Consider the following 24,364-nt stretch of genomic DNA (forward strand, 5'->3'; position numbering starts at 1 on the left):
ATTATGGGGTCTTCCTCTCTGCTCTGTACACCACTGACTACACTGCCATTTTTTTTTTACCTAAAAGTATCTATTTTGGGGTTAAGAAATCATTTTCGCATTTGGGTTTCATTTAAAATGTCGCATTTTTTGCCTTTTGTTGCCTTTCTCTTGCGCTTTCTATTGCTGATTGAAGAATGAGTTAACTGAGAGCCTATGAGTGAGCTTAGTCGGAAAGGAGAGTTTGTAACCCTTCTTTCTGCTTTGTTCTAAGCTCCTTTCAGCGGGTGGCCACAGACCACATCAAAGCTGAATGTGCAAGGAAGAAAAAAAAAAAGGCTGTAAAAGCTAAGCGGTGCAAAATTTGTAAAGAAACCCAATTGCAAAAATGATTTTTAGCCACGAGGACATATATTTAAGGAAAAAAAAAAAAAAAGTTGGCAAACCCCCTTTAAGGAGATCTATTTATCTATATATACTGTTTATCTCCTTAAAGGGGGTTTGTCAACCTTTATTTTTTTTTTTTGCTTAAGTATATGTATTTGAGGCTAAAAATCATTTTCGCATTTGGGTTTCATTTAAAACGTCATACCGTTTGCCTTTTGTCGCCTTTCTCTTCCGCTGACTGAACAATGAGTTAACTGAGAGCCTATGAGTGAGCTCAGTCAGAAAGAAGTTTGTAACTCTTTTCTTTTTTTGTCTTGTTCTAAGCTCCTCTCAGCTGGTGGCCACAGACCACATCAAAGCTGAATGTGCAAAGAAGAAAAAAATAAAATAAATAAAAAAGGTTGTAAAAGCCAAACAGTGCAAAATTTGTAAAGAAACGCAATTGCAAAAATGATTTTTAGCCACAAATACATATACTTAAGAAAAAAAAAAAAAAGTTGGAAAACCCCCTTAAAGAAGATCTATATATCTATATATACTGTTTATCTCCTTAAAGGGGGTTTGCCAACATTTTGTTTTTTTTGCTTAAGTATATGTATTTGTGGCTAAAAATAATTTTCGCATTTGGGTTTCATTTAAAACGTGGTACCGTTTGCCTTTTGTCGCCTTTCTCTTCCGCTGACTGAAGAATGAGTTAACTGAGAGCCTATGAGTGAGCTCAGTCGGAAAGAAGTTTGTAACTTTTTTTTTTTTGTCTTGTTCTAAGCTCCTCTCAGCTGGTGGCCACAGACCATATCAAAGCTGAATGTGCAAGGAAGAAAAAAAAAAAAAAGGCTGTAAAAGCCAAACAGTGCAAAATTTGTAAAGAAACCCAATTGCAAAAATGATTTTTAGCCACAAATACATATATTTGAGAAAAAGAAAAAAAAAAGTTGGAAAACCCCCTTTAAGTCTATATATCTCCTTAAAGTGGTTTTCTACCTTTCTTTTTTATCTTCGGTGTATGTATTTGTGGCTAAAAATCATTTTTGCATTTGGGTTTCGTCATATTGCTTGCCTTCTGTCGCCTTTCTCTTGTGCTGGCTGAAGAATTAGTTAACTGAGAGCTTATGAGTGAGCTTCGTCGAACAGGAAAAGCCTGTAAAAGCCAAACGGTGCAAAATTTGGAAAGAAACCCAATTGCAAAAATGATGTTTAGCCACAAATACATATACTTAAGAAGAAAAAAAAAAAAGTTGGGAAACCCCCTTTAAGGAGATCTATCTATCTATCTATCTATCTATCTATCTACATATATTGTATAAAGGGGGTTTGCCAACATTCTTTTTTTTGCTTAAGTATATGTATTTGTGGCTAAAAATCATTTTCGCATTTGGCTTTCATTTAAAACATTGTACCGTTTGCCTTTTGTCACCTGACTGAAGAATGAGTTAACTGAGGGCCTATGAGTGAGCTCAGTCGGAAAGGAGAGTTTGTAACCCTACTTTCTGTTTTGCTCTGAGCTCCTCTCAGCGGGTGGCCACAGACCACATCAAAGCTATATGTGCAAGGTAGCAACAAACAAAAGCCTGTAAAAGCCAAACAGTGCAAAATTTGTAAAGAAACCCAATTGCAAAAATGATTTTTAGCCACAAATACATATATTTAAGCAAAAAAAAAAAAAGTTGGGAAACCCCCTTTAAGAATATATATGCAGTATATAGATTAGATAGTTCCAAATTATCTAAATGCAGTAATCCCAATTTTTAAAGACCAATCCCCTGAACGTGAGATATAATCCGGTCTGCCTCGGGCTAGTCCACAGCGCCATATACTGCAATGTAAAAGCTGATTGGTCAGCAGAGAAGAGATAGAACACAATAAACGTATAGGAAGTCACTCTTGGGACGGCCTTTCCATGTGTCCTTGTATACAGTACAACCTGTACATTGTAATCGCCCCCCCACCCTCCGGACTCCGCTCCGCTCTTCCTGCTCTCCCAATCCAAGTGCTTGAAATACTGACTCCGGGAAGCGTCCCTGCCTTTATTCTCTTACGTCTAGCTATGAAGATTCGCCGGCGTGTACAAATACTAATGCATTCTGAAAAAACTAGATGGATCTCTGGTAATCAAAAATATCTGACCTGCTTTATACCTCCTGTATATTCATGTAATACTTAGTAATGGAATGATAGGACTGCAAAATTGGGCTTAACTTTGCTTTTTTTTTATGCTACTGCCATAGCATCCTCCCGACAGGTGACAACACAGGATTCCACCAGAGGTTATTTTGGGGGGGTCTCCAAGTGCCGTGTAGGGGGCCACTCGGTAAGAATGCTTCTGTTTTAGGACTTCGCATTGGATTGAGCCCTGGCTGTGCGGCAGGTAACATTTCTCTTCTTTCTTTTCAGTTGTTTCCTTTGTTTTTTTTTTTTATAAGTTTTCTTTTGTTTTTTAATATAAGTGCCTTCAGCTGGGTGGTCCTGAGTTGGTCCAGTAATTTTGGCCACTATAAGAGGCTGGAATTAAGTCTCAGGGAATGTGTGTAGCCGCTATCGCTCGAGCTGCTTTGCAAACTGTAGTGGTCGTCGACATCGCTGGAGCTTCCGACACTGTCCATTTCACCCGGTGCAAACTCCATGCTCTCAATGTCCACTTCTGAAAAGAAAAAAGGAGAGCAGGGAAGGTTACTGTCACGCTAGGTACAGGGAAGTTCCAAGCGAACGGCGAAAGGGAAGGGAAAGGGAAGATGGTGACCCCTGACCAAACCTACCGCTGGTCCCTCACCACCCTAGATAGGTTCCGCACCTATGCGCCGAGCCGGATACCTGACCCTAGGTATCACTAGTGTCCTATGCGCCGAGCCGGATACCTGACCCTAGGTATCACTAGTGTCCTATGCGCCGAGCCGGATACCTGACCCTAGGTATCCCTAGTGCCCTATGTACCGAGCCGGATACCTGACCCTAGGTATCCCTAGTGCCCTATGTGCCGAGCTAGATACCTGACCCTAGATATCCCTAGTACCCTATGTGCCGAGCCGGATACCTGACCCTAGGTATCCCTAGTGCCCTATGTACCGAGCCGGATACCTGACCCTAGGTATCCCTAGTGCCCTATGTGCCGAGCTGGATACCTGACCCTAGATATCCCTAGTGCCCTATGTGCCGAACCGGATACCTGACCCTAGGTATCCCTAGTGCCCTATGTGCCGAGCCGGACACCTGACCCTAGATATCCCTAGTGCCCTATGTGCCGAGCCGGATACCTGACCCTAGGTATCCCTAGTGCCCTATGTGCCGAGCCGGACACCTGACCCTAGATATCCCTAGTGCCCTATGTACCGAGCCGGATACCTGACCCTAGGTATCCCTAGTGCCCTATGTGCCGAGCCGGACACCTGACCCTAGATATCCCTAGTGCCCTATGTGCCGAGCCGGACACCTGACCCTAGGTATCCCTAGTGCCCTATGCACCGAGCCGGATACCTGACCCTAGGTATCCCTAGTGCCCTATGCACCAAGCTGGATACCTGACCCTAGATATCACTAGTGTCCTATGCGCCGAGCCGGACACCTGACACTAGGTATCCCTAGTGCCCTATGTGCCGAGCTGGATACCTGACCCTAGATATCCCTAGTGTCCTATGTACCGAGCCGGATACCTGACCCTAGGTATCCCTAGTGCCCTATGTGCCGAGCCGGATACCTGACCCTAGATATCCCTAGTGCCCTATGTGCCGAGCCGGATACCTGACCCTAGATATCCCTAGTGTCCTATGTGCCGAGCCGGATACCTGACCCTAGGTATCCCTAGTGCCCTATGTGCCGAGCCGGACACCTGACCCTAGGTATCCCTAGTGCCCTATGTGCCGAGCTGGATACCTGACCCTAGATATCCCTAGTACCCTATGTGCCGAGCCGGATACCTGACCCTAGGTATCCCTAGTGCCCTATGTGCCGAACTGGATACCTGACCCTAGATATCCCTAGTGTCCTATGTGCCGAGCCGGATACCTGACCCTAGGTATCCCTAGTGCCCTATGTGCCGAGCTGGATACCTGACCCTAGATATCCCTAGTGTCCTATGTGCCGAGCCGGATACCTGACCCTAGGTATCCCTAGTGCCCTATGTGCCGAGCCGGATACCTGACCCTAGATATCCCTAGTGTCCTATGTGCCGAGCCGGATACCTGACCCTAGGTATCCCTAGTGCCCTATGTACCGAGCCGGATACCTGACCCTAGGTATCCCTAGTGCCCTATGTGCCGAGCTGGATACCTGACCCTAGATATCCCTAGTGCCCTATGTACCGAGCCGGATACCTGACCCTAGGTATCCCTAGTGCCCTATGTGCCGAGCCGGATACCTGACCCTAGATATCCCTAGTACCCTATGTGCCGAGCCGGATACCTGACCCTAGATATCCCTAGTACCCTATGTGCCGAGCCGGATACCTGACCCTAGGTATCCCTAGTGCCCTATGTGCCGAGCCGGACACCTGACCCTAGGTATCCCTAGTGCCCTATGTACCGAGCCGGATACCTGACCCTAGGTATCCCTAGTGCCCTATGTGCCGAGCTGGATACCTGACCCTAGATATCCCTAGTGCCCTATGTACCGAGCCGGATACCTGACCCTAGGTATCCCTAGTGCCCTATGTGCCGAGCCGGATACCTGACCCTAGGTATCCCTAGTGCCCTATGTGCCGAGCCGGACACCTGACCCTAGATATCCCTAGTGTCCTATGTGCCGAGCCGGATACCTGACCCTAGGTATCCCTAGTGTCCTATGTGCCGAGCCGGATACCTGACCCTAGGTATCCCTAGTGCCCTATGTGCCAAGCCGGATACCTGACCCTAGATATCCCTAGTGTCCTATGTGCCGAGCCGGATACCTGACCCTAGGTATCCCTAGTGCCCTATGTGCCGAGCCGGATACCTGACCCTAGATATCCCTAGTGTCCTATGTGCCGAGCCGGATACCTGACCCTAGGTATCCCTAGTGCCCTATGTGCCGAGCCGGACACCTGACCCTAGGTATCCCTAGTGCCCTATGTACCGAGCCGGATACCTGACCCTAGGTATCCCTAGTGCCCTATGTGCCGAGCTGGATACCTGACCCTAGATATCCCTAGTGCCCTATGTACCGAGCCGGATACCTGACCCTAGGTATCCCTAGTGCCCTATGTGCCGAGCCGGATACCTGACCCTAGATATCCCTAGTACCCTATGTGCCGAGCCGGATACCTGACCCTAGATATCCCTAGTACCCTATGTGCCGAGCCGGATACCTGACCCTAGATATCCCTAGTACCCTATGTGCCGAGCCGGATACCTGACCCTAGATATCCCTAGTACCCTATGTGCCGAGCCGGACACCTGACCCTAGGTATCCCTAGTGCCCTATGTGCCGAGCTGGATACCTGACCCTAGATATCCCTAGTACCCTATGTGCCGAGCCGGATACCTGACCCTAGGTATCCCTAGTGTCCTATGCACCGAGCCGGACACCTGACCCTAGATATCCCTAGTGTCCTATGTGCCGAGCCGGACACCTGACCCTAGATATCCCTAGTGCCCTATGCACCGAGCCGGATACCTGACCCTAGGTATCCCTAGTGCCCTATGCACCAAGCTGGATACCTGACCCTAGATATCACTAGTGTCCTATGCGCCGAGCCGGACACCTGACCCTAGGTATCCCTAGTGCCCTATGTGCCGAGCCGGATACCTGACCCTAGGTATCCCTAGTGCCCTATGTGCCGAGCTGGATACCTGACCCTAGGTATCCCTAGTGCTGGGCCCTAAATAGGGAATGAGTGGGATGAGCTCTTCCGCAACCCCACTAAACAATATAGATGACACAAGGAGGACACACAGAGGGAAAATCCATGAACTACCGTATTTTTCGATTTATAAGATGTACCGGATTGTATGATGCACCCCAAATTTGGAGGAAAAAAAATAAAGGGAAAAAAAAAAAGAGGTCTGTCTTATAATCTAATGGAGTCTTACCAGTGGGGGGGGGGGCATGAGCTGTGGTGGAGCGGGGCCAGAGGAGGCAGAGGCGGTGCTGGAGTAGGGCGATGCTGCGGGCGGTGCGGTGGGTGTCCAAGATGCTCGCTGAAGAGGGGGCTGAGAGGGAGGAGGAACCTCCAGGAACTGTCAGTGGTGCAGACTTCAAAGAAACGGCGCCCGGAGTCGGCTCAATCACAAGCCAAGATCTCATCTGCGCACGCGCCACCTCTGGGCACCATTTTCCTTAAGTCTGCTGCTGGAAGATAATGGACCGGAAGCGGAGCTTGCGCAGATGATATCTTGAGCCGAGAGCTGCATCTGGGCACGTGCTGACTCTGCGCGCTATTATTTGAAGCCCGCACCGCCAACATTCCGGATGGCGGCCCTTGATTCACCGCCCCCAGCGCAGCAGAGCCCACAGCACAGCCTGCAGCATCGCCCCTGCCTGCTGTGACCCCTCTCTAGCGAACCCCGATAAGCTGCATACGGCTTATAAGAGCCACCCCTTATTTTCCTCCCAATTTTTTGGGAGGAAAAGTGCGTCTTATAATCTGAAACATATGGTACTTATCTACAGATGACTCTGGTAGAAGGTCAGCAAAGTTTTCAGCAACAATACCACAGAGGAGTAGGCTAGTTTCACACATCTGGCATTTCGCCGGATTGCTGGATCCGTCACACTCTACAGTGTAATACTGTACAATGGCATCGCGGCAAGTTCCGTTCACATGACGGCATGTGACCGGAGCTTGCCGTGATGCCATTGTACAGTACTGGAATGTGCCAAACCGGCAATCCGGCGACATGCCAGATGTGTGAAACTAGCCGTACAAGCCACCTGCTTGCAACCCAGGCTGGAATGGACTGAAAAGATCACCAGCACCAGTCCAAGGAAGGAAGGGGTATTTAGGCAGCAAGAGAATACTGATGATCATCAGCTGGGTGGAAGGTGAGCAACTGCTGGCTCCAAAACAGGGAGAGATGAATCCAACAGGAAATCTACCTATACCAATGACTACTGACAGCAAGAACAATGGAAAGTCAGGGAGCATTCTGCGCAGCCAAACACTGTGACCTTCTATGGCCAGAAACGGGTCAGGTCAGCCGAACGGGTTTGGCCAACAATCTAATGTGTATGGTGCTCCCAACAGATAATGACGGAGGAGATAAGAATATATCAGAGACCGGTGGGGAACCAGGGAAAGGTCAGCATAGGAGCAGCGGGGGATCGTGATATGTAAGTCTCAAGGCCCCCTAGTACATAACACTAATGTCAGCTGGTTTGGTTGACAGTCTAAGGTGCAGTGCTCTTTTTGCGGCGGTACGCGTGACGGCGTGACGGAAAATCTGACGAGCGCTGAGGGCCAGCTCCTCTGGCTCTGTCCACATGGCTAATTTTTAAACTATACAAATTAGCCATGTGTGGAGCGGAGGCACAAGCAGAGCAGCTACTGGAGTGGCAGGACCTGCGATGATGTCACGTACATGTGACTCGGGTGGGCGGAGCCATGGAGTTTTGCTTAGCGGGAAAGAAGCTGGAGAAGATGGAGGAGTGCAGGATATGTGAGAGAGGGGTGCAGAAGACAGCAGGCTGTGCAGGGGGACAAACGAAGCAGGGGGGATAGAGTGAGATCAGGGGTATGGAGAATTGAGGGAACAGGGGGATGGAGAATGGAGAGACCAGGGGGATGGAGGATTGAGGGAGCAGGGGCATGGAGGATGGAGGGAGCAGGGGGATGGAGGATGGAGAGAGCAGGGGGATGGAGGATGGAGGGAACAGGGGGATGGAGGATGGAGGGAGCAGGGGGATGGAGAATGGAGAGACCAGGGGGATGGAGGATTGAGGGAGCAGGGGGATGGAGGATGGAGGGAACAGGGGGATGGAGGATGGAGGGAGTAGGGGGATGGAGAATGGAGGGAACAGGGGGATGGAGGATGGAGGGAGCAGGGGGATGGAGAATGGAGGGAACAGGGGGATGGAGGATGGAGGGAGCAGGGGGATGGAGAATGGAGGGAACAGGGGGATGGAGGAAGGAGGGAGCAGGGGGATAGAGAATGGAGGGAACAGGGGGATGGAGGGAACAGGGGGATGGAGAATGGAGGGAACAAGGGGATGGAGGATGGAGGGAGCAGGGGGATGGAGAATGGAGGGAACAGGGGGATGGAGGATGGAGGGAGCAGGGGGATGGAGAATGGAGGGAACAGGGGGATGGAGGAAGGAGGGAGCAGGGGGATAGAGAATGGAGGGAACAGGGGGATGGAGGGAACAGGGGGATGGAGAATGGAAGGAGCAGGGGGATGGAGAATGGAGGGAGCAGGGGGATGGAGAATGGAGGGAGCAGGGGGATGGAGGGAACAGGGGGATGGAGGGACCAAGGGGATGGAGAATGGAGGGAACAGGGGGATGGAGAATGGAGGGAGCAGGGGGATGGAGGGAACAGGGGGATGGAGGGACCAAGGGGATGGAGAATGGAGGGAACAGGGGGATGGAGAATGGAGGGAGCAGGGGGATGGAGGGAACAGGGGGATGGAGGGACCAAGGGGATGGAGAATGGAGGGAGCAGGGGGATGGAGGGAACAGGGGGATGGAGGGACCAAGGGGATGGAGAATGGAGGGAACAGGGGGATGGAGAATGGAGGGAGCAGGGTTCCTTGAGTTTTGTTTCGTCAAATTTGTCTTAAGGCCGCTTTACACGCTGCAATTTCGGTCCCGATATCGCTAGCGTGGGTACCCGCCCCCATCTGTTGTGCGACACGGGCAAATCGCTTCCCGTGCCGCACAACATCGCCCAGACCCATCACACTACTTACCTGCCCAGCGATGTCGCGGTGACCGGCGAACCGCCTCCTTTCTAAGAGGGCGGTTCGTTCAGCATCACTGAACCGCCGCCCAATAGAAGCGGAGGGGCGGAGATGAGCGGGACGAACATCCCGCCCACCTCTTTCCTTCCACATAGCGGCCGGGAGGCAGGTAAGGAGAGCTTCTTCATTCCTGCGGTGTCACACGGAGCGATGTGTGCTGCTGCAGTAACGATATTTGAGAATGGACCCCCAGGTCACCGATGAGCGATTTTGCACGTTTTTGCGACGATGCAAAATCGCTCATAGGTGTCACACGCAACGACATCGCTAATGCGGCGGGATGTGCGTCACAAATTCCGTGACCCCAACGAGTTCGCATTAGCGATGTCGTAGCGTGTAAAGCCCCCTTTAGATGGATAAAATAACGCACCATTTCTCAGTCGGTGCGGCTCCGGCACGCAAAAGACCCCGAACAGACGTGGAGACAGAAACAAATGGATACTTCAAGGTTGGCGATCAGCCATTGCCAGAAACAGTAAAGAACGAACTCGACACGTCGTGGCTGATGAAAATTTGGTTGAAATTTGGCGTTCCTTATAGAGTACAGCCTAGGTAAGTGGAAAACCATATTTTGCAAGTGGACAAAAAACGATTATACAGTATTAGTCATTTTTTTATTTTTCTTCTGAAATCTGAATTACATAGTTTTTGATTGAAATTAGCGTACAGACTACAAAACTGAATAATGAGAAACAGGGCCACACCGTCCATTGGACAAGTTGAGCAGTTTTTGCTCAGGCGGCACTATATTCAGGGGGGCGGCAATGCGGCCGGGGAGGGCGGAGCTGTATGGGGACTGCCGGTTTCTGCCGCCCAGTGCCTTAATAGGTAAACCGTGCACAGGATCTCCCAACAGCACGACAGCACCCCCTCCCCGCTCCTTAATCTCGGCCGCCAGCTAACAGCCCCCACTCCTCAATCTCGGCCTCCGGCGCCTGACAGCAATCCCCCCCCCTGCTCCTCACGATGCGTACCAGCAAATATTTTTTTGACAGATGATGACGGAGGAGTCAGGTCGCGGCAGAAGGTGTGTGGGAGAGTTGGGTGAGATAGCTAGCGAGCAACCGGCCGTCCATCCGACACCTATCTATCATGTATGAGCGGGCAGCGATGGATCACCCCTTTAAATCCCATACCACAAAACTACAAAACAAAAACCCCCGGAATCATCACATTTGCATCTCCCTTAATAATCTAAACCCTCTGCCCGTTCTTCCCGTCAGTGATATCACATGAGAAGTAACAGTGTCATTATCTCTGATCCCCCCCCACCCTCCGAGACATCAGATTATATCCTGAGCAGCCCCAAAATTGCAATGTACGATGCGGCTTCAGGTCCATGTGATGATAATTACCTCTTACTCCGAGCCATCTATTGTATTAAACCTCAAGAAAAGGAAGGAGACGTGAGAATGGGGACAAGATGTCTAGGCCGGTGCTGAAGTGTCACCAGTTATAGGCTGTTGTCCTGCTTGCTGACTGTCTCCCCCGTCCCATCAGTCCCTGCTCAATCTCAGGATTAGAGATAATATCGTAATTAGTTTATTATTTCTGTGTAGTGTTTTCTTTTTCCCATAAATTTCATACTCCCTAATCCTAATCTATCCTGACCTAATCACAGAGAGATTAGTGGTATGGAGCATAATTAATAATTCAAGAAAGAAAAATATAGTTTAATCCAAAGGTCTGAGCTTTATAGGAACGACTGTACCCAAATTACGAGGTGACCACTGGGGCTATTTTAGACTCACACTCCCTGTCCATTCAGGAAGAGTTTTCAGCAGTCTCCTTATCATCAGAGGTAGGAACACACTGAAAGGTAACAAGACCTCTATACACAGCTGATAACTGTCATGGCAGCGTCAGGCTCTGTTCAGATTGCAGATTCTGACACCCCACCTTGCTTTCTCTGGTGTCTGGGATCAACACAGGCTGACTCAGGGGTAGATCTGCTGTGTGCTGATTTATAGGCAGGCTAGCAAGAGTTAATCACATATTGTGGAGTGGCCTATCACATCTGCTCACCTCCTATTTATGTTGGTTGAATCCTTCTACCCATGCCAGCTATAGTTTGTCTGTGAGTTGTGGTGTCTCAGACTTTCTGGAAAAAGTTGTGCTTATTGTTTGGTGCGGTTGTGGAGTTTAGCCCTGTTGGTTTGTTGCTTCCTTCCTGCTCTTGTTTTTCCTCCTGAATCTCTTACTGTCTTAACCTTTGTGTATGCGCTGAGTGATTTAGTTTTGATTTTCCCTTGTCTGTCTTTATTCTGTGGGTTTCATCACACTTCTGTCCTGTCCCTCCATGTGGGGAGAGGTACTCAGATCAGGACTGGTTAGGAGCAGGGCCAGGAAGGAGACTCAGACCTCTCCACCATAAGGAGTATCCCTGAGGTTAGAGATAGCATATAGTCCCCTAGCCTTAGGGACAGCTTAGCAGCCCCGGTTCCCTGCTATTCTGGACAATAACACAGGATCTACAAATCAAAAATAGTGGTGTCACAGCTCACCTCCTCCCTCGCTTGTACTGTACATGCTCATTAGACTCTTTAATATAAAAGATAGGGTCAATGTCTGTTCAATGTGTACAGGTAGATTTCTTGAAACACCAGGGAGTTAGAGGCCAAAAAATCCCTAGTGGTCAGTGTGAAAATTGCAAGATTTTTTATTTTTGTCGGGAAATTGTAGTATTATATTCCAGCCATTCAGATAAAAGGTCATCCATGTAATAAAAAAGTGGATCAAATCCACTAGGACAGGAGCCTCATGTACAGAGAGGTTCTCCAGTCTGGCCCCTAAGCGTTGGACCCCATCTACGATGCCCATATGTCCTAGTAGAGCTTTTATTGTTGGCGATTGTGGAATGAACAGATATTATAATTGGGAATATTTAGGTAATAAAAAAAAAAAAATAAATCTTTATTTTTATATAGCGCTAACATATTCCGCAGTGCTTTACATACATCAGGAACGCTGTCCCCATTGGGGCTCACAATCTAAATTCCCTATCTGTATGTCTTTGGAGTGTGGAAGGAAACCAGAGAACCCGGAGGAAACTCACACAAACACGGGGAGAACATACAAACTCCTTGCAGATGTTGTCCTTGGTGGGATTCGAACCCAGGACCCCAGCGCTGCAAGACTACTGTGCTAACCACTGAGTCACCGTGCCGCCTGGGACCTTCCTCCTCCATGACACCATCATAGAACTACATTTTCTTAAAAATCCATGCTAAAGGTTTTGGCCATTACTGCAGAGGAGCAGCACCTACCTACTGCCAAAAAAGTGCAAAGGATATAAGGGAAAGAGAGAAGAGTTGTGGAACCAGGTCAAAAGATTCACCCAAGGCCGTAATCTGAAAGGGAGGACGAGGAGATCGGGTGACAACAAACAGAAATATCAAGTGTGAAGGCCTGAAAAAAAAAAAATAGACGTTGACCCGTCTGGTGGAAAAAGTGCAGAACTGGATCCTGGAGCCACATGGGGATAGTACTAGGAACTGTCTGTAGATCCCTCAGCTATAAGCTGACCGGCACTGTCAAGGTATGGCCGTCCATTCCCCCTGTAACCACTGTAGACTATCACGGAGTATAAAATGACTAAATAGGGACACCTATGCTGGCCCTCAGACTGGAGTCCTGGAGCTATCCCTTATCTTAGAGGTAGGCTTGATTGTAAGCCAGGTCTGAGCCCCCAGCGTGACCCTCACTCCTGTCTAAGCTTTGCTCTTACATCCTCTCTCCCCCACCCTTGGTGCAGGCTGGACACACTGTAACAAGCCCCTCAAAAACCTCTGACAGAGAAAAAAAAGAAAACTCGAACACACTGCACACAAACACCAAGGAGAGACAATAAGTGTAGAGTAGGGAATAAAGTATAAAAAAGGAAGTAAACACAAAGTGGGAAAACTTCCACACCACTCTAACAGCAAACTACAGGTCACCACAAATAGGTCTGCCACAAAGACCGGAATCGCAGGAGCATAAGCTGAAGCTATTATTATCAACAAACAAATAGACTCCCCAGCCTTAAATAGGGAGGAGACAGATGAATAGGAATTAGAGTCTCCAATGGCCGCACACCACTCCACAGGAATTAACTCCTGCAGGACTGGAAAGCAGTGGAAAAGACTCAGCCAACGCCCGGCTGAGGCTGAGCAGCTATGAGACCTCAGGTTGCCTGCCGAACTCTGCAATGTGAACAGAGTCCGACGCCGAGTGTGGACATGAACATTGCATGACACAGACATCGGTAAGTGGCCCTCATCTTACTCGGAGTCATTGGATATGACTGTCACTGCGCATGCGCTCCATGCCAAGGTCATCCATTCCCCCTATACCCTCTGTAATACCAGCAAACATTGATAAGTGGCCCTAGGCTGACATTGGTAAGTGGCCCTCACCTTGCTCGGAGTCAGTGGATATGATGGAGCCCATACTGTCAGTGCGCATGCGCTCCATGCCGTGTACGGAGAGCTGCTCTAGGCGACGCTTGAGGTAGCGATGTTCTCTCTGAAGCTGCTCTTTGACGTTCAGTGCTTTTCGGTCCTGTTCTTCTAATTTCTGACATGAAAGAAGAAAAGAAACAAGAAATGATCTGTAGGTTTACTCCTGATAAAAGTCCCAAATATACAGGGTCAGGATTGCGGCACGACGTACACACGACATTACACCACACGGGTTAATTAGTTACACAGGTGGGATCGGGCATCAACCAGCTGTGTTCTCATTTGTGATCAGACTAGCAGGAGTTCATTTCTACTGGCCTGCTGTTTACCTCTGGCATCACATGTTGTGGGAAAACCTATTACAGCTACTCTCCGCCTTTTTAAGATGGTGGAATCTGTCTTCCCATGCCGACAATAGCTTTTGCTAGATCGGTCCGTGTGCTGTTGTATCCCAGTCCTGCTGGTGATTGCGGTGCTTTGTGTGTGAAGTTGTTGTGAAGTTCTCTCGTCATTTCCTCCCTGCTCTTATTTTCCTCCTTATCACTTGTCTAATTTCTCTGTGTGAGCGTGCTGAGTGAATAAGTTTTGGTTTCCCCTGTTTGTCTATATCTGTGGGTTCTACTACTCCTGTTCGGGCCCTCCCTTGGGGTGAGAGAGAGGGGGTCTGAGATCAGGGCTGTTAAGCAGCAGGGCAAGGAAGGCGGCCCAGACATTGTCACCATCAGACGTATCTCTGGGATCAGGGATAGCTAGGCCAGTTTAGGAGCCCTGGTCCCCAGTTATCCCATCATACTCTGTGACATAGAGATGACTAGGGTCCCATCAGAGAAAATTCATCTAGTCATGGCTGGTGGGCACAGAGAAACTGATCAATCTATGTGCTAAGTAGCTCAATTTTCAAAGTATATTCTATATAGCAGTAATGCAATTCATATATCATATTTTCAATGTTTGCATCCATTTTAGCACTTAGAAAGGCTGCAGTATTCATAGATAGATATATAGCGTGTCGGACTAGCCCACCTGAGCATCGGAGGATCCTCTGGTGGGCCCTCCCCCTTGCTTCTGCACATTTGAAGCATCATTTAAGGTAGTAGCGGCATCAACCTTGACTTCTGCAGTAATACACTAATAAAACTCCCTGTGTCACCTTAACACCTTCGTCCATTTGTACATAGGTATGTTAGATAGATCGATGATGGCACGTACCTTAATGTGCATTTTTGCTCTTTTTAGGAGGCTTAGAGTGGTGTGTCTGTTACTGTCGGGTCCCAGCGGCACAAGCTGCTTCAGCTGCTCCAGATATAGCCGAAGTTTTGCTCGTCTAAGCAAATGAAATGAGAAAGACGCCGCATTAGGAAGGCCCGGCCTGTCATTGTATATGGCTGCATGTGATTATGCATTTAGACAATTAGACTGTTAATATGAAGTCTTAGGAAAACTTTCACTGCACAACTGGGAACTGGATTTACTGCAATCCCTCCATGATCAGAAGTGCTGCAAATAAATCCCTGCTTCAGACATTGTATAATGCAGGTGCTTCAGGAATTCACCAATATACGCTGAACATGTAACTAGTGATGAGCGGGCACTACCATGCTCGGGTGCTCAGTACTCATATCTAGGGATGAGCGGGCACTACCATGCTCGGGTGCTCAGTACTCATATCTAGTGATGAGCCAGCACTACCATGCTCGGGTGCTCAATACTCGTAACTAGTGATGAGCGAGCACTACCATGCTCGGGTGCTCAATACTCGTAACTAGTGATGAGCGGGCACTACCATGCTCGGGTGCTCAATACTCGTAACTAGTGATGAGCAGGCACTACCATGCTCGGGTGCTCAGTACTCATATCTAGGGATGAGCGGGCACTACCATGCTCGGGTGCTCAGTACTCATATCTAGTGATGAGCCAGCACTACCATGCTCGGGTGCTCAATACTCGTAACTAGTGATGAGCGAGCACTACCATGCTCGGGTGCTCAATACTCGTAACTAGTGATGAGCGGGCACTACCATGCTCGGGTGCTCAATACTCGTAACTAGTGATGAGCCGGCACTACCATGCTCGGGTGCTCAATACTCGTAACTAGTGATGAGCGGGCACTACCATGCTCGGGTGCTCAATACTCGTAACTAGTGATGAGCGGGCACTACCATGCTCAGGTGCTCAATACTCGTAACTAGTGATGAGCGGGCACTACCATGCTCGGGTGCTCAATACTCGTAACTAGTGATGAGCGGGCACTACCATGCTCGGGTGCTCAATACTCGTAACTAGTGATGAGCGGGCACTACCATGCTCGGGTGCTCAATACTCGTAACTAGTGATGAGCAAGCACTACCATGCTCAGGTGTTCAGTACTGGTAACTAGTGATGAGCGGGCACTACCATGCTCGGGTGCTCTGTACTGGTAACTAGTGATGAGCGGGCACTACCATGCTCAGGTGCTCTGTACTGGTAACTAGTGATGAGCGGGCACTACCATGCTCAGGTGTTCAGTACTGGTAACTAGTGATGAGCGGGCACTACCATGCTCGGGTGCTCTGTACTGGTAACTAGTGATGAGCGGGCACTACCATGCTCAGGTGTTCAGTACTGGTAACTAGTGATGAGCGGGCACTACCATGCTCAGGTGCTCTGTACTGGTAACTAGTGATGAGCGAGCACTACCATGCTCGGGTGCTCGGTACTCGTAACCAGCAGGTTGGACACCCAGATGGGCGCAAATGGGGAAATCTTCCGGAAAAATGCTTGAGTCCCCCATTGACTTCCATTATACTCAGTACATGAGTCGCCCCCATTCGAGCCTCCAACCAGCTAGTTACGACTAAGTGACAAAGTAAGTAACTACAGTGCTGGATTACACTCAGACCTGTCTCATTATTTTTTTTAGATTTTTTATTTAATTATTCAGTCTCCTAACCTAACCCTGTGTCAGAAGTCTTAGCAGTCCTAGAACTCCACTAGGGGGTGCCATCTGTATGTAGGTGAGTACAGATCGGATCTGCCAGCAATGCCTCCGTCCTCCACTAGGGGGTGCCATCTGTATGTAGGTGAGTATAGATCGGATCTGCCAGCAATGCCTCCGTCCTCCACTAGGGGGTGCTATCTGTATGTAACTGGGTACAGAGAGCGGATTCGCCTGTGATGCTCTTGACGTACACTAGGGGGTGCTATCTATATGTAGCTGTGTACAGATTAGATCCGCCAGTGATGCCCCAGATCTCCACTAGGGGGTGCTATCTATATGTAGATGTTACAGATTAGATCCGCAGTGATGTCCCAGATTCCAACTAGGGGGTGCTATCTATATGTAGCTATGTACAGGTTGGATTCGCCAGTGATGCCCCAGATCTCCACTAGGGGGTGCCATCTGTATATAGCTATGTACAGGTGAGATCCGCCAGTGATGCACCAGCCCTCCAATAGAGGGTGCAATCTGTATATAGCCCTGTACAGATCGGATTCACCAGCAATGCCTCTGACCTCCACTAGGGGGTGCTATCTATATGTAGCTGTGTACAGATCGGATCCACCAGTGATGCACCTGACCTCCACTAGGGGTGCTATCTGTATATAGCTGTGTACAGATTGGATCCGCCTGTGATGCCTCCGTCCTCCACTAGGGGGTGCTATCTGTATATAGCTGTGTACAGATTGGATCCGCCTGTGATGCCTCTGTCCTCCACTAGGGGGTGCTATCTGTATGTAGCTTTGTACAGATGAGATTCGTCAGTGATGCCCCAGATCTCCACTAGGGGGTGCTATCTGTATGTAGCTGTGTACAGATCGGATCCGCCAGTGATGCCTCCGTCCTCCACTAGGGTGTGCTATCTATATGTATTGTGTACAGATCGGATCCGCCTGTGATGCCTCTGTCCTCCACTAGGGGGTGCTATCTGTATGTAGCTTTGTACAGATGAGATTCGTCAGTGATGCCCCAGATCTCCACTAGGGGGTGCTATCTGTATGTAGCTGTGTACAGATCGGATCCGCCAGTGATGCCTCCGTCCTCCACTAGGGTGTGCTATCTATATGTATTGTGTACAGATCGGATCCGCCTGTGATGCCTCCGTCCTCCTCTAGGGGGTGCTATCTATATGTATTGTGTACAGATCGGATCCGCCTGTGATGCCTCCGTCCTCCTCTAGGGGGTGCTATCTATATGTATTGTGTACAGATCGGATCCGCCTGTGATGCCTCCGTCCTCCACTAGGGGGTGCTATCTATATGTATTGTGTACAGATCGGATCCGCCTGTGATGCCTCCGTCCTCCACTAGGGGGTGCTATCTGTATGTAGCTGTGTACAGATTGGATCCGCCTGTGATGCCTCTGTCCTCCACTAGGGGGTGCTATCTATATGTAGCTGTGTACAGATCGGATCCGCCAGTGATGCCTCCGTCCTCCACTAGGGGGTGCCATCTCTCATAACCCCATGATCTGGACAGGTTTTCATCCTCTGTATACAATGAAAGCCGAGATCCTGACAGCGTTAGCTGCTGCAGAACTTTCTATTCTAAAATGTTATTTGTAGTTTCTTTAAAATGGAAAATTCCTTTAAGTCTCCTGTGCGGGGTGATGGTGAAGCTGCCGCCAATGACACCGGCTCCGGGATCATCTCCCGTTTTGTCGTGGACGCTGCGCCCATTACATGAGCCTCTTTTTCTCCTTAAAACTCAACCGACCACAAACTCCAGCGTGTGCCGTAAAGGGCAGATGAGTCACGCCGAGCACGACGGAGAGCGCCGAAAATAGATGTGTAAGCAGGAAAGACGGGGAGGGAGCAGAGCGGGGTCCCCATCACTGCACATAACACTGCCGCACCACAGCCCTATATATACAGAAAATGGGACAGAACCTTCCCTGCAGCCCATCCATTAAGAAACCCCAACAATGGGGGGTGCTCCCACAGCCCGCAGGGCACCGGACGTGACAGCCTGCTGAGCAGACGACTTAAAGGGGTTTTCCTTTTATACAATTTTTCAACCTCAGCATCTTCCTATTGATAAATATAGTAAAATCAGCTGTACTGGTCTGAGCCAAGTGACTGTCTGCAGCGGTCACATGGCTATGTACACCTTCACATACAGTTTTACTTTTCTTCTTCATTTGCTCCCTAAATAGAAAGATAAGCAACTTCCCACAGTCTTTATTAAAAATGTTCTATCTCTTAAGGTCCTCCATCTAGCTGAGCAACTTGCAAAAACGTTACAAATCTGCTGGAGCGCTTGCTTAGTTCTGACTGCTCTTTCTGCTCTCCCTCCCTTCTCTCAGGGTTAGAGATAGTAACAAGGATGGGTAGGGAGGTGTATACAGAGGTCCACTGTGGAGAGGGGAGAAAGTATCTACAGTCTCGGGGAGATTGGAAAAAAGAAATCACATGGGGAAAAAAATTAGTGCAGGATAGAAGCTGTATTGATATATCAGCTAATAAAGACAGCGGCACTCTGGATATATAGGATACATACAGTATCTAGCCTATATTAGAGATAGTAACAAGGATGGGTAGGGAGGTGTATACAGAGCTCCACTGTGGAGAGGGGAGAAAGTATCTACAGTCTCAGGGAGGGTAGAAAAAGAATAAAGCATATGGGGAAAAAATTAGTGCAGGATAGAAGCTGTGCTGGTATAGGACCTAATAGAGACAGCAACACTCTGGATAACAGGACACGTATCTAGCCTATATTAGAGATAGTAACAAGGATGGGTAGGAAGTAGTATATAGAGGTCCACTGTGGAGAGGGGAGAAAGTATCTACAGTCTCAGAGAGGGTGGAAAAAGAAGAAAGCATATGGGGAAAAAAAATAGGACAGGATAGAAGCTGTGCTGGTATAGGAGCTAATAGAGACAGCAACACTCTGGATAACAGGACACGTATCTAGCCTATATTAGAGATAGCAACAAGGATGGGTAGGGAGGTGTATACAGAGGTCCACTGTGGAGACGTGAGACAGTATCTATAGTCTCAGGGAGGTTGGAAAAAAAGAAAGCACATGATGAAAAAATTAGTGCAGGATAGAAGCTGTTCTGATATATCAGCTAATAAAGACAGCGGCACTCTGGATATATAAGATACATACAGTATCTAGCCTATATTAGAGATAGTAACAAGGATGGGTAGGGAGTAGTATATAGAGGGCCACTGTGGGGAGGCGAGAAAGTATCTACAGTCTCAGGGAGGTTAGAAAAAAAAGAAAACATATGGGGAAAAAATTAGTGCAGGAAAGAACCTGTGCTGATATAGGAGCTATTAAAGACAGCAGCACTCTGGATATACAGGACACATATCTAGTCTATAATAGAGATAGTAACAAGGATGGGTAGGGAGTTGTATATAGAGCTCCACTGTGGAGAGGCATGAAAGTATCTACAGTCTCAGGGAGGTTGGAAAAAAAAGAAAGCACATGGGGGAAAAAATTAGTGCAGGATAGAAGCTGTGCTGATATATCAGCTAATAAAGAAAGCAGCACTGTGTATCTAGAGGACACATATTTAGCCTATATTAGAGATAGTAACAAAGATGGATAGGAAGTTGTATAAAGAGCGCCACAGTTGAGAGGGGAGAAAGTATCTACAGTCTCAGGGAAGTTGCAGAAAACAGACTATGGAAAAAGAAGAAAGCACATGGAGAGAAAATTAGTGCAGGAGCTAATAAAGGCAGCACAGCTCTGGATAACAGGACCCGTATCTAGCCCATATTAGAGATAGTAACAAGGATGGGTAAGGAGTTGTATACAGAGCTCCACTGTGGAGAGGGGAGAAAGTATCTACAGTCTCAGTGAGGTTGGAGAAAATGGACTATGGAAAAAGAAGAAAGCACACTTGAAAAAAAAAGTGCAGGATAGAAGCTGTGCTTATAGATGAGCTAATAAAAACAACAGCACTCTGGATATACAGGATACATATCTAGCCTATAATAGAGATAGTAACAAGGATGGGTAGGGAGTTGTATACAGAGCTGCACTGTGGAGAGGGGAGAAAGTATTTACAGTCTGAGAGAGGGTAGAAAAAGAAGAAAGACCATGGAGAAAAATTGGTGCAGGATAGAAGCTATACAGATATTTGAGCTAATAAAAACAGCAGTACTGTGTATCTAGAGGACACATATTTAGCTTATATTAGAGATAGTAACAAAGATGGGTAGGTAGTTCTATATAGAGCTCCACTGTTGAGAGGGGAGAAAGAATCTACAGTCTCAGGAAGGTTGGAGAAAACAGACTATGAAAAAAGAAGAAAGCACATGGAGAGAAAATTAGTGCAGGACAGAAGCTGTGCTGATATATGAGCTAATAAAGGCAGCAAAGCTCTGGATATACAGGACACATATCTAGCCCATATTAGAAATGGTAACAAGAATGGGTAGGGAGCTGTATACAGAGCTCCCCTGTGAACAGGGGAGAAAATATCTACAGTCTCAGGAAGGTTGGAGAAAATAGACTATGGAAAAAGCAGAAAGCACATTTGAAAAAAACAATTAGTGCAGGATAGAAGCTGTGTTGATAGATAAGCTAATAAAAACAACAGCACTCTGGATATACAGGATATATACCTAGCCCATATTAGAGATAGTAACAAGGATGGGTAGGGAGATGTATACAGAGCTCCACTATGAGAGGCGAGAAAGTATCTACAGTCTCAGGGACGTTGGAAAAAGAAAAAAGCACATGGGGAAAAAAAATTGTGCAGGATAGAAGCTGTGCTGATATATGAGCTAATAGAGACAGCGGCACTCTGGATATACAGGACACATATCTAGCCCATATTAGAAATAGTTACAAGAATGGGTAGGGAGCTGTATACAGAGCTCCACTATGAACACGGGAGAAAATATCTACAGTCTCAGGGAGGTTGGAGAAAATAGACTATGAAAAAAAAGAAGAAAACGCATGGAGAGAAAATTAGGGTAGGATAGAAGCTGTGCTGATATATGAGCTAATAAAGACAGCAGCACTCTGGATATGCAGGGTGAATATTCAGCCTATATTACAAAGAGAAACAATCCCAAAAGAGAAAATTTTGAAACTTGGATCAGGCACCAAACTGCATATCAAGGGGTCTGAAATAAAGATAACCACTAACATATGTAAAAATCATTTTTCCATATCGCAGGTGTCTATAGCTTTTAAGAATTTTTTTTATAGAAATTCCGAATGCCCCAAAGATCCCATTAAAAGGGCTTTCCTCACCTCACATATTGGCAACCAATTCTCTGATATAGTCACTAATGTCTGGTCTGAAAACTTTCCATTGTCCATGATCTGTACTGATAGCAAAGTATTGGGTCACTTTGTCAGCTCTCTGCTATGTAACTATATGGACAGCCAGTATAGTGCCTCCAGTGTCTGGTGTGAGCAAACACCTCTAATATTAGGCACCTGATCCTCTTGTTACCACTACACACCTGTCCAAAATGCTTACTTAATACAAAATAGCTTATTAATGAGGGTATTAGGGTCATTTTACACATTACTAAGCTACATATAACATAAAGGGAACCTGCCAGAACAATTTTACTGCAGGAACTAGTGACACAGTTGTATAGGTCATAATACAACAAGAAAAATGATACCTTTCTTGTAATAATCCAATATGCCAGAGCTGAGAAATCAAGCTTTGAAGCCACATGCAAATTAGACACTAAGGATGTTGGGGGGCGTGTTGATGTATTCTGAGCAGAATGGCCCGCCCACAGTGCACTTCCTGGTTCATTTGCATGTGGCTTCAAAGCTGTATTTCTCAGCTCTTGCACATCGGATTACTACAAGACAGGTATCATTGTTCTTGTTGTACTTGGACCTATACAGCCGTACCACTAGTTTGAGTAGTAAAATCATCCTGGCAGGTTCCCTCGAACATCCCCAGTGGAGACAATCTGCATGTGCCCAAAGAGTCCATCTTACCTGTGCTTTTCTAGCTCGTTGTGCGATGACCTGTAAAAGAAGAGAACATCATTAGAGATCTGCTCTTACTAAGCAATTCATCATTTTTGGTATCACACGGCTCTGTGGAGAGAGAAGGCCCCTTGGACACGGCTCGGAGAAAATATACCAAATCCTTCTAAGCAAAACTGAAATTATTTGCGTCTACGTAGAGTCCTATATTCACCAAAACAGCAACTAACATGGAAATAATGGCGATAATCAATGACAGAAAGTTTCCACATGAGCCCAGGAATCATACATCATGGTGGATTTCATACACAGGCAAAAGAGACGGAGCGCTCATATAATATCGTCAGTGGGGATGGCTGCCGGCCCAGAAATTCTCAGCATCTTGGAATGCGGCACATTTGGTATAACGGATGTCACCCCATGGTATTAATGTGCAACGGGAATACAAATAAACACGTCAGATCACTGTCCTTAAAGGGGTATACCCATCTCAGTAAGTAACAGCATTGCACTATGATATATGCTACGACTTAATGATCGCCGGGGGTCTGACCTCTGGGACCCCCATACGATCTCGACAATGAAGGGGCTGCGGTTCTGCTTCAGATATCACATATTTTACGAATGATAATTTCGATGATGACATTGTCACAAACCGCCAACTGTCATGGCGGCGTCAGGTTCTGTTCAGACTACAGATTCTCCAGTGTCTGGGATCGACGCAGGCAGACTCAAGCGTAGACCTGCTGTGTACTAATAGGCAGGCTAGCAAGAGTTAATCTGGGCTAGTCTGCTTGTTAGTCTCTTTTGATCACATGTTGTAGGGAAGCCAATCACATCTGTTCCCCTCCTATTTATGCTGGCTGAATCCTTCCACCCATTCCAGCTATAGATTATTTTAAATAAGAACCAGGGGCATTAAAGGCTAAATCCAAAAAATAATATTTGTCACAAAAGTTAAAAATCAAATGAATCACATCACAATATAGAGACTAATAAAAGTGCTAATAGATGTTATATAAGGGATGAACACCCACATGCATGTGAAGGGCAAAAAACGAGAAAATATAGTATCCAAAAAGAGCCAGGGGAGCCTAAATAGGTTCTTTCTTATGTCAGTTTATTATGGAGGGGCTTTTTTTTCTATTTCTGAATTTAATCTTTAAAACGAGACATGTATTGGTCAAATTCTCATGTGTCTTATAGATTACATTAGTTGGCCTAGCATGATGTGGTGTTCCAGGCTATCTTATGGAAGTTGTGCTTATTGCTTTGTGCGGTTGTGGAGTTTACCCCTGTTGTCTTTTGCAGCTTTCTTCCTGCTCTTGTTTTCCTCCTGAATCTCTTATTGTCTAATCCTGTGTGTGTGCGCAGTGAGTCAGAGTTTTGTTTTTCCTCCTGTCTGTCTTTATCTGTGGTTCACATCACACTCCTGTCCTGTCCTTCCCTGGTGGGATTGAAAGTAGTGCTTATTGATTTGTGTGGTTTTGGAGTTTACCCCTGTTGTGTTTTGCAGCTTCCTTCCTGCTCTTGTTTTCATCCCGAATCTCTTATGGTTTAATTGTGAGTGTGTGTGTGTGCAGTGTATTAGAGTTTTAGTTTTCCCTTGTCTGTCTTTATCTGTGGTTCACATCACACTCTTGTCCAGTCCTTCCCTGGTGGGAGGGTGGGGTGGGGTTGTATCAGATTAAATCTGGCCAGGATCAGGGCCAGGAATGGGACTCGGGCATCTCCACCATTAGGCGTATCCCTGAGGTTAGGGATAGCATAGGGCCCCCTAGTATAAGGGACAGCCTA

General features: G+C 47.4%; 1 protein-coding gene across 2 annotated transcripts in view; it reads right to left on the reverse strand.

Moving 5' to 3' along the window:
* Window positions 1-932: 932 nt before the first annotated feature.
* The window catches only part of MXD4 (MAX dimerization protein 4), an 87,751-nt gene continuing 64,319 nt past the window's right edge, over window positions 933-24,364 (reverse strand). For both annotated transcript variants that reach the window (XM_075346812.1, XM_075346810.1), the window contains 4 exons: window positions 22,577-22,606; window positions 14,879-14,993; window positions 13,625-13,784; window positions 933-3,004 (listed from right to left, as the gene is read on the reverse strand). In XM_075346812.1, the coding sequence (XP_075202927.1) occupies window positions 2,856-3,004; window positions 13,625-13,784; window positions 14,879-14,993; window positions 22,577-22,606 (454 nt within the window). In that variant the 3' untranslated portion in view covers window positions 933-2,855. The remainder of the gene's footprint in view (window positions 3,005-13,624; window positions 13,785-14,878; window positions 14,994-22,576; window positions 22,607-24,364) is intronic.

The sequence above is a fragment of the Anomaloglossus baeobatrachus genome, chromosome 1 (genome assembly GCF_048569485.1).
Source record: "Anomaloglossus baeobatrachus isolate aAnoBae1 chromosome 1, aAnoBae1.hap1, whole genome shotgun sequence".
NCBI lineage: Eukaryota > Metazoa > Chordata > Amphibia > Anura > Aromobatidae > Anomaloglossus > Anomaloglossus baeobatrachus.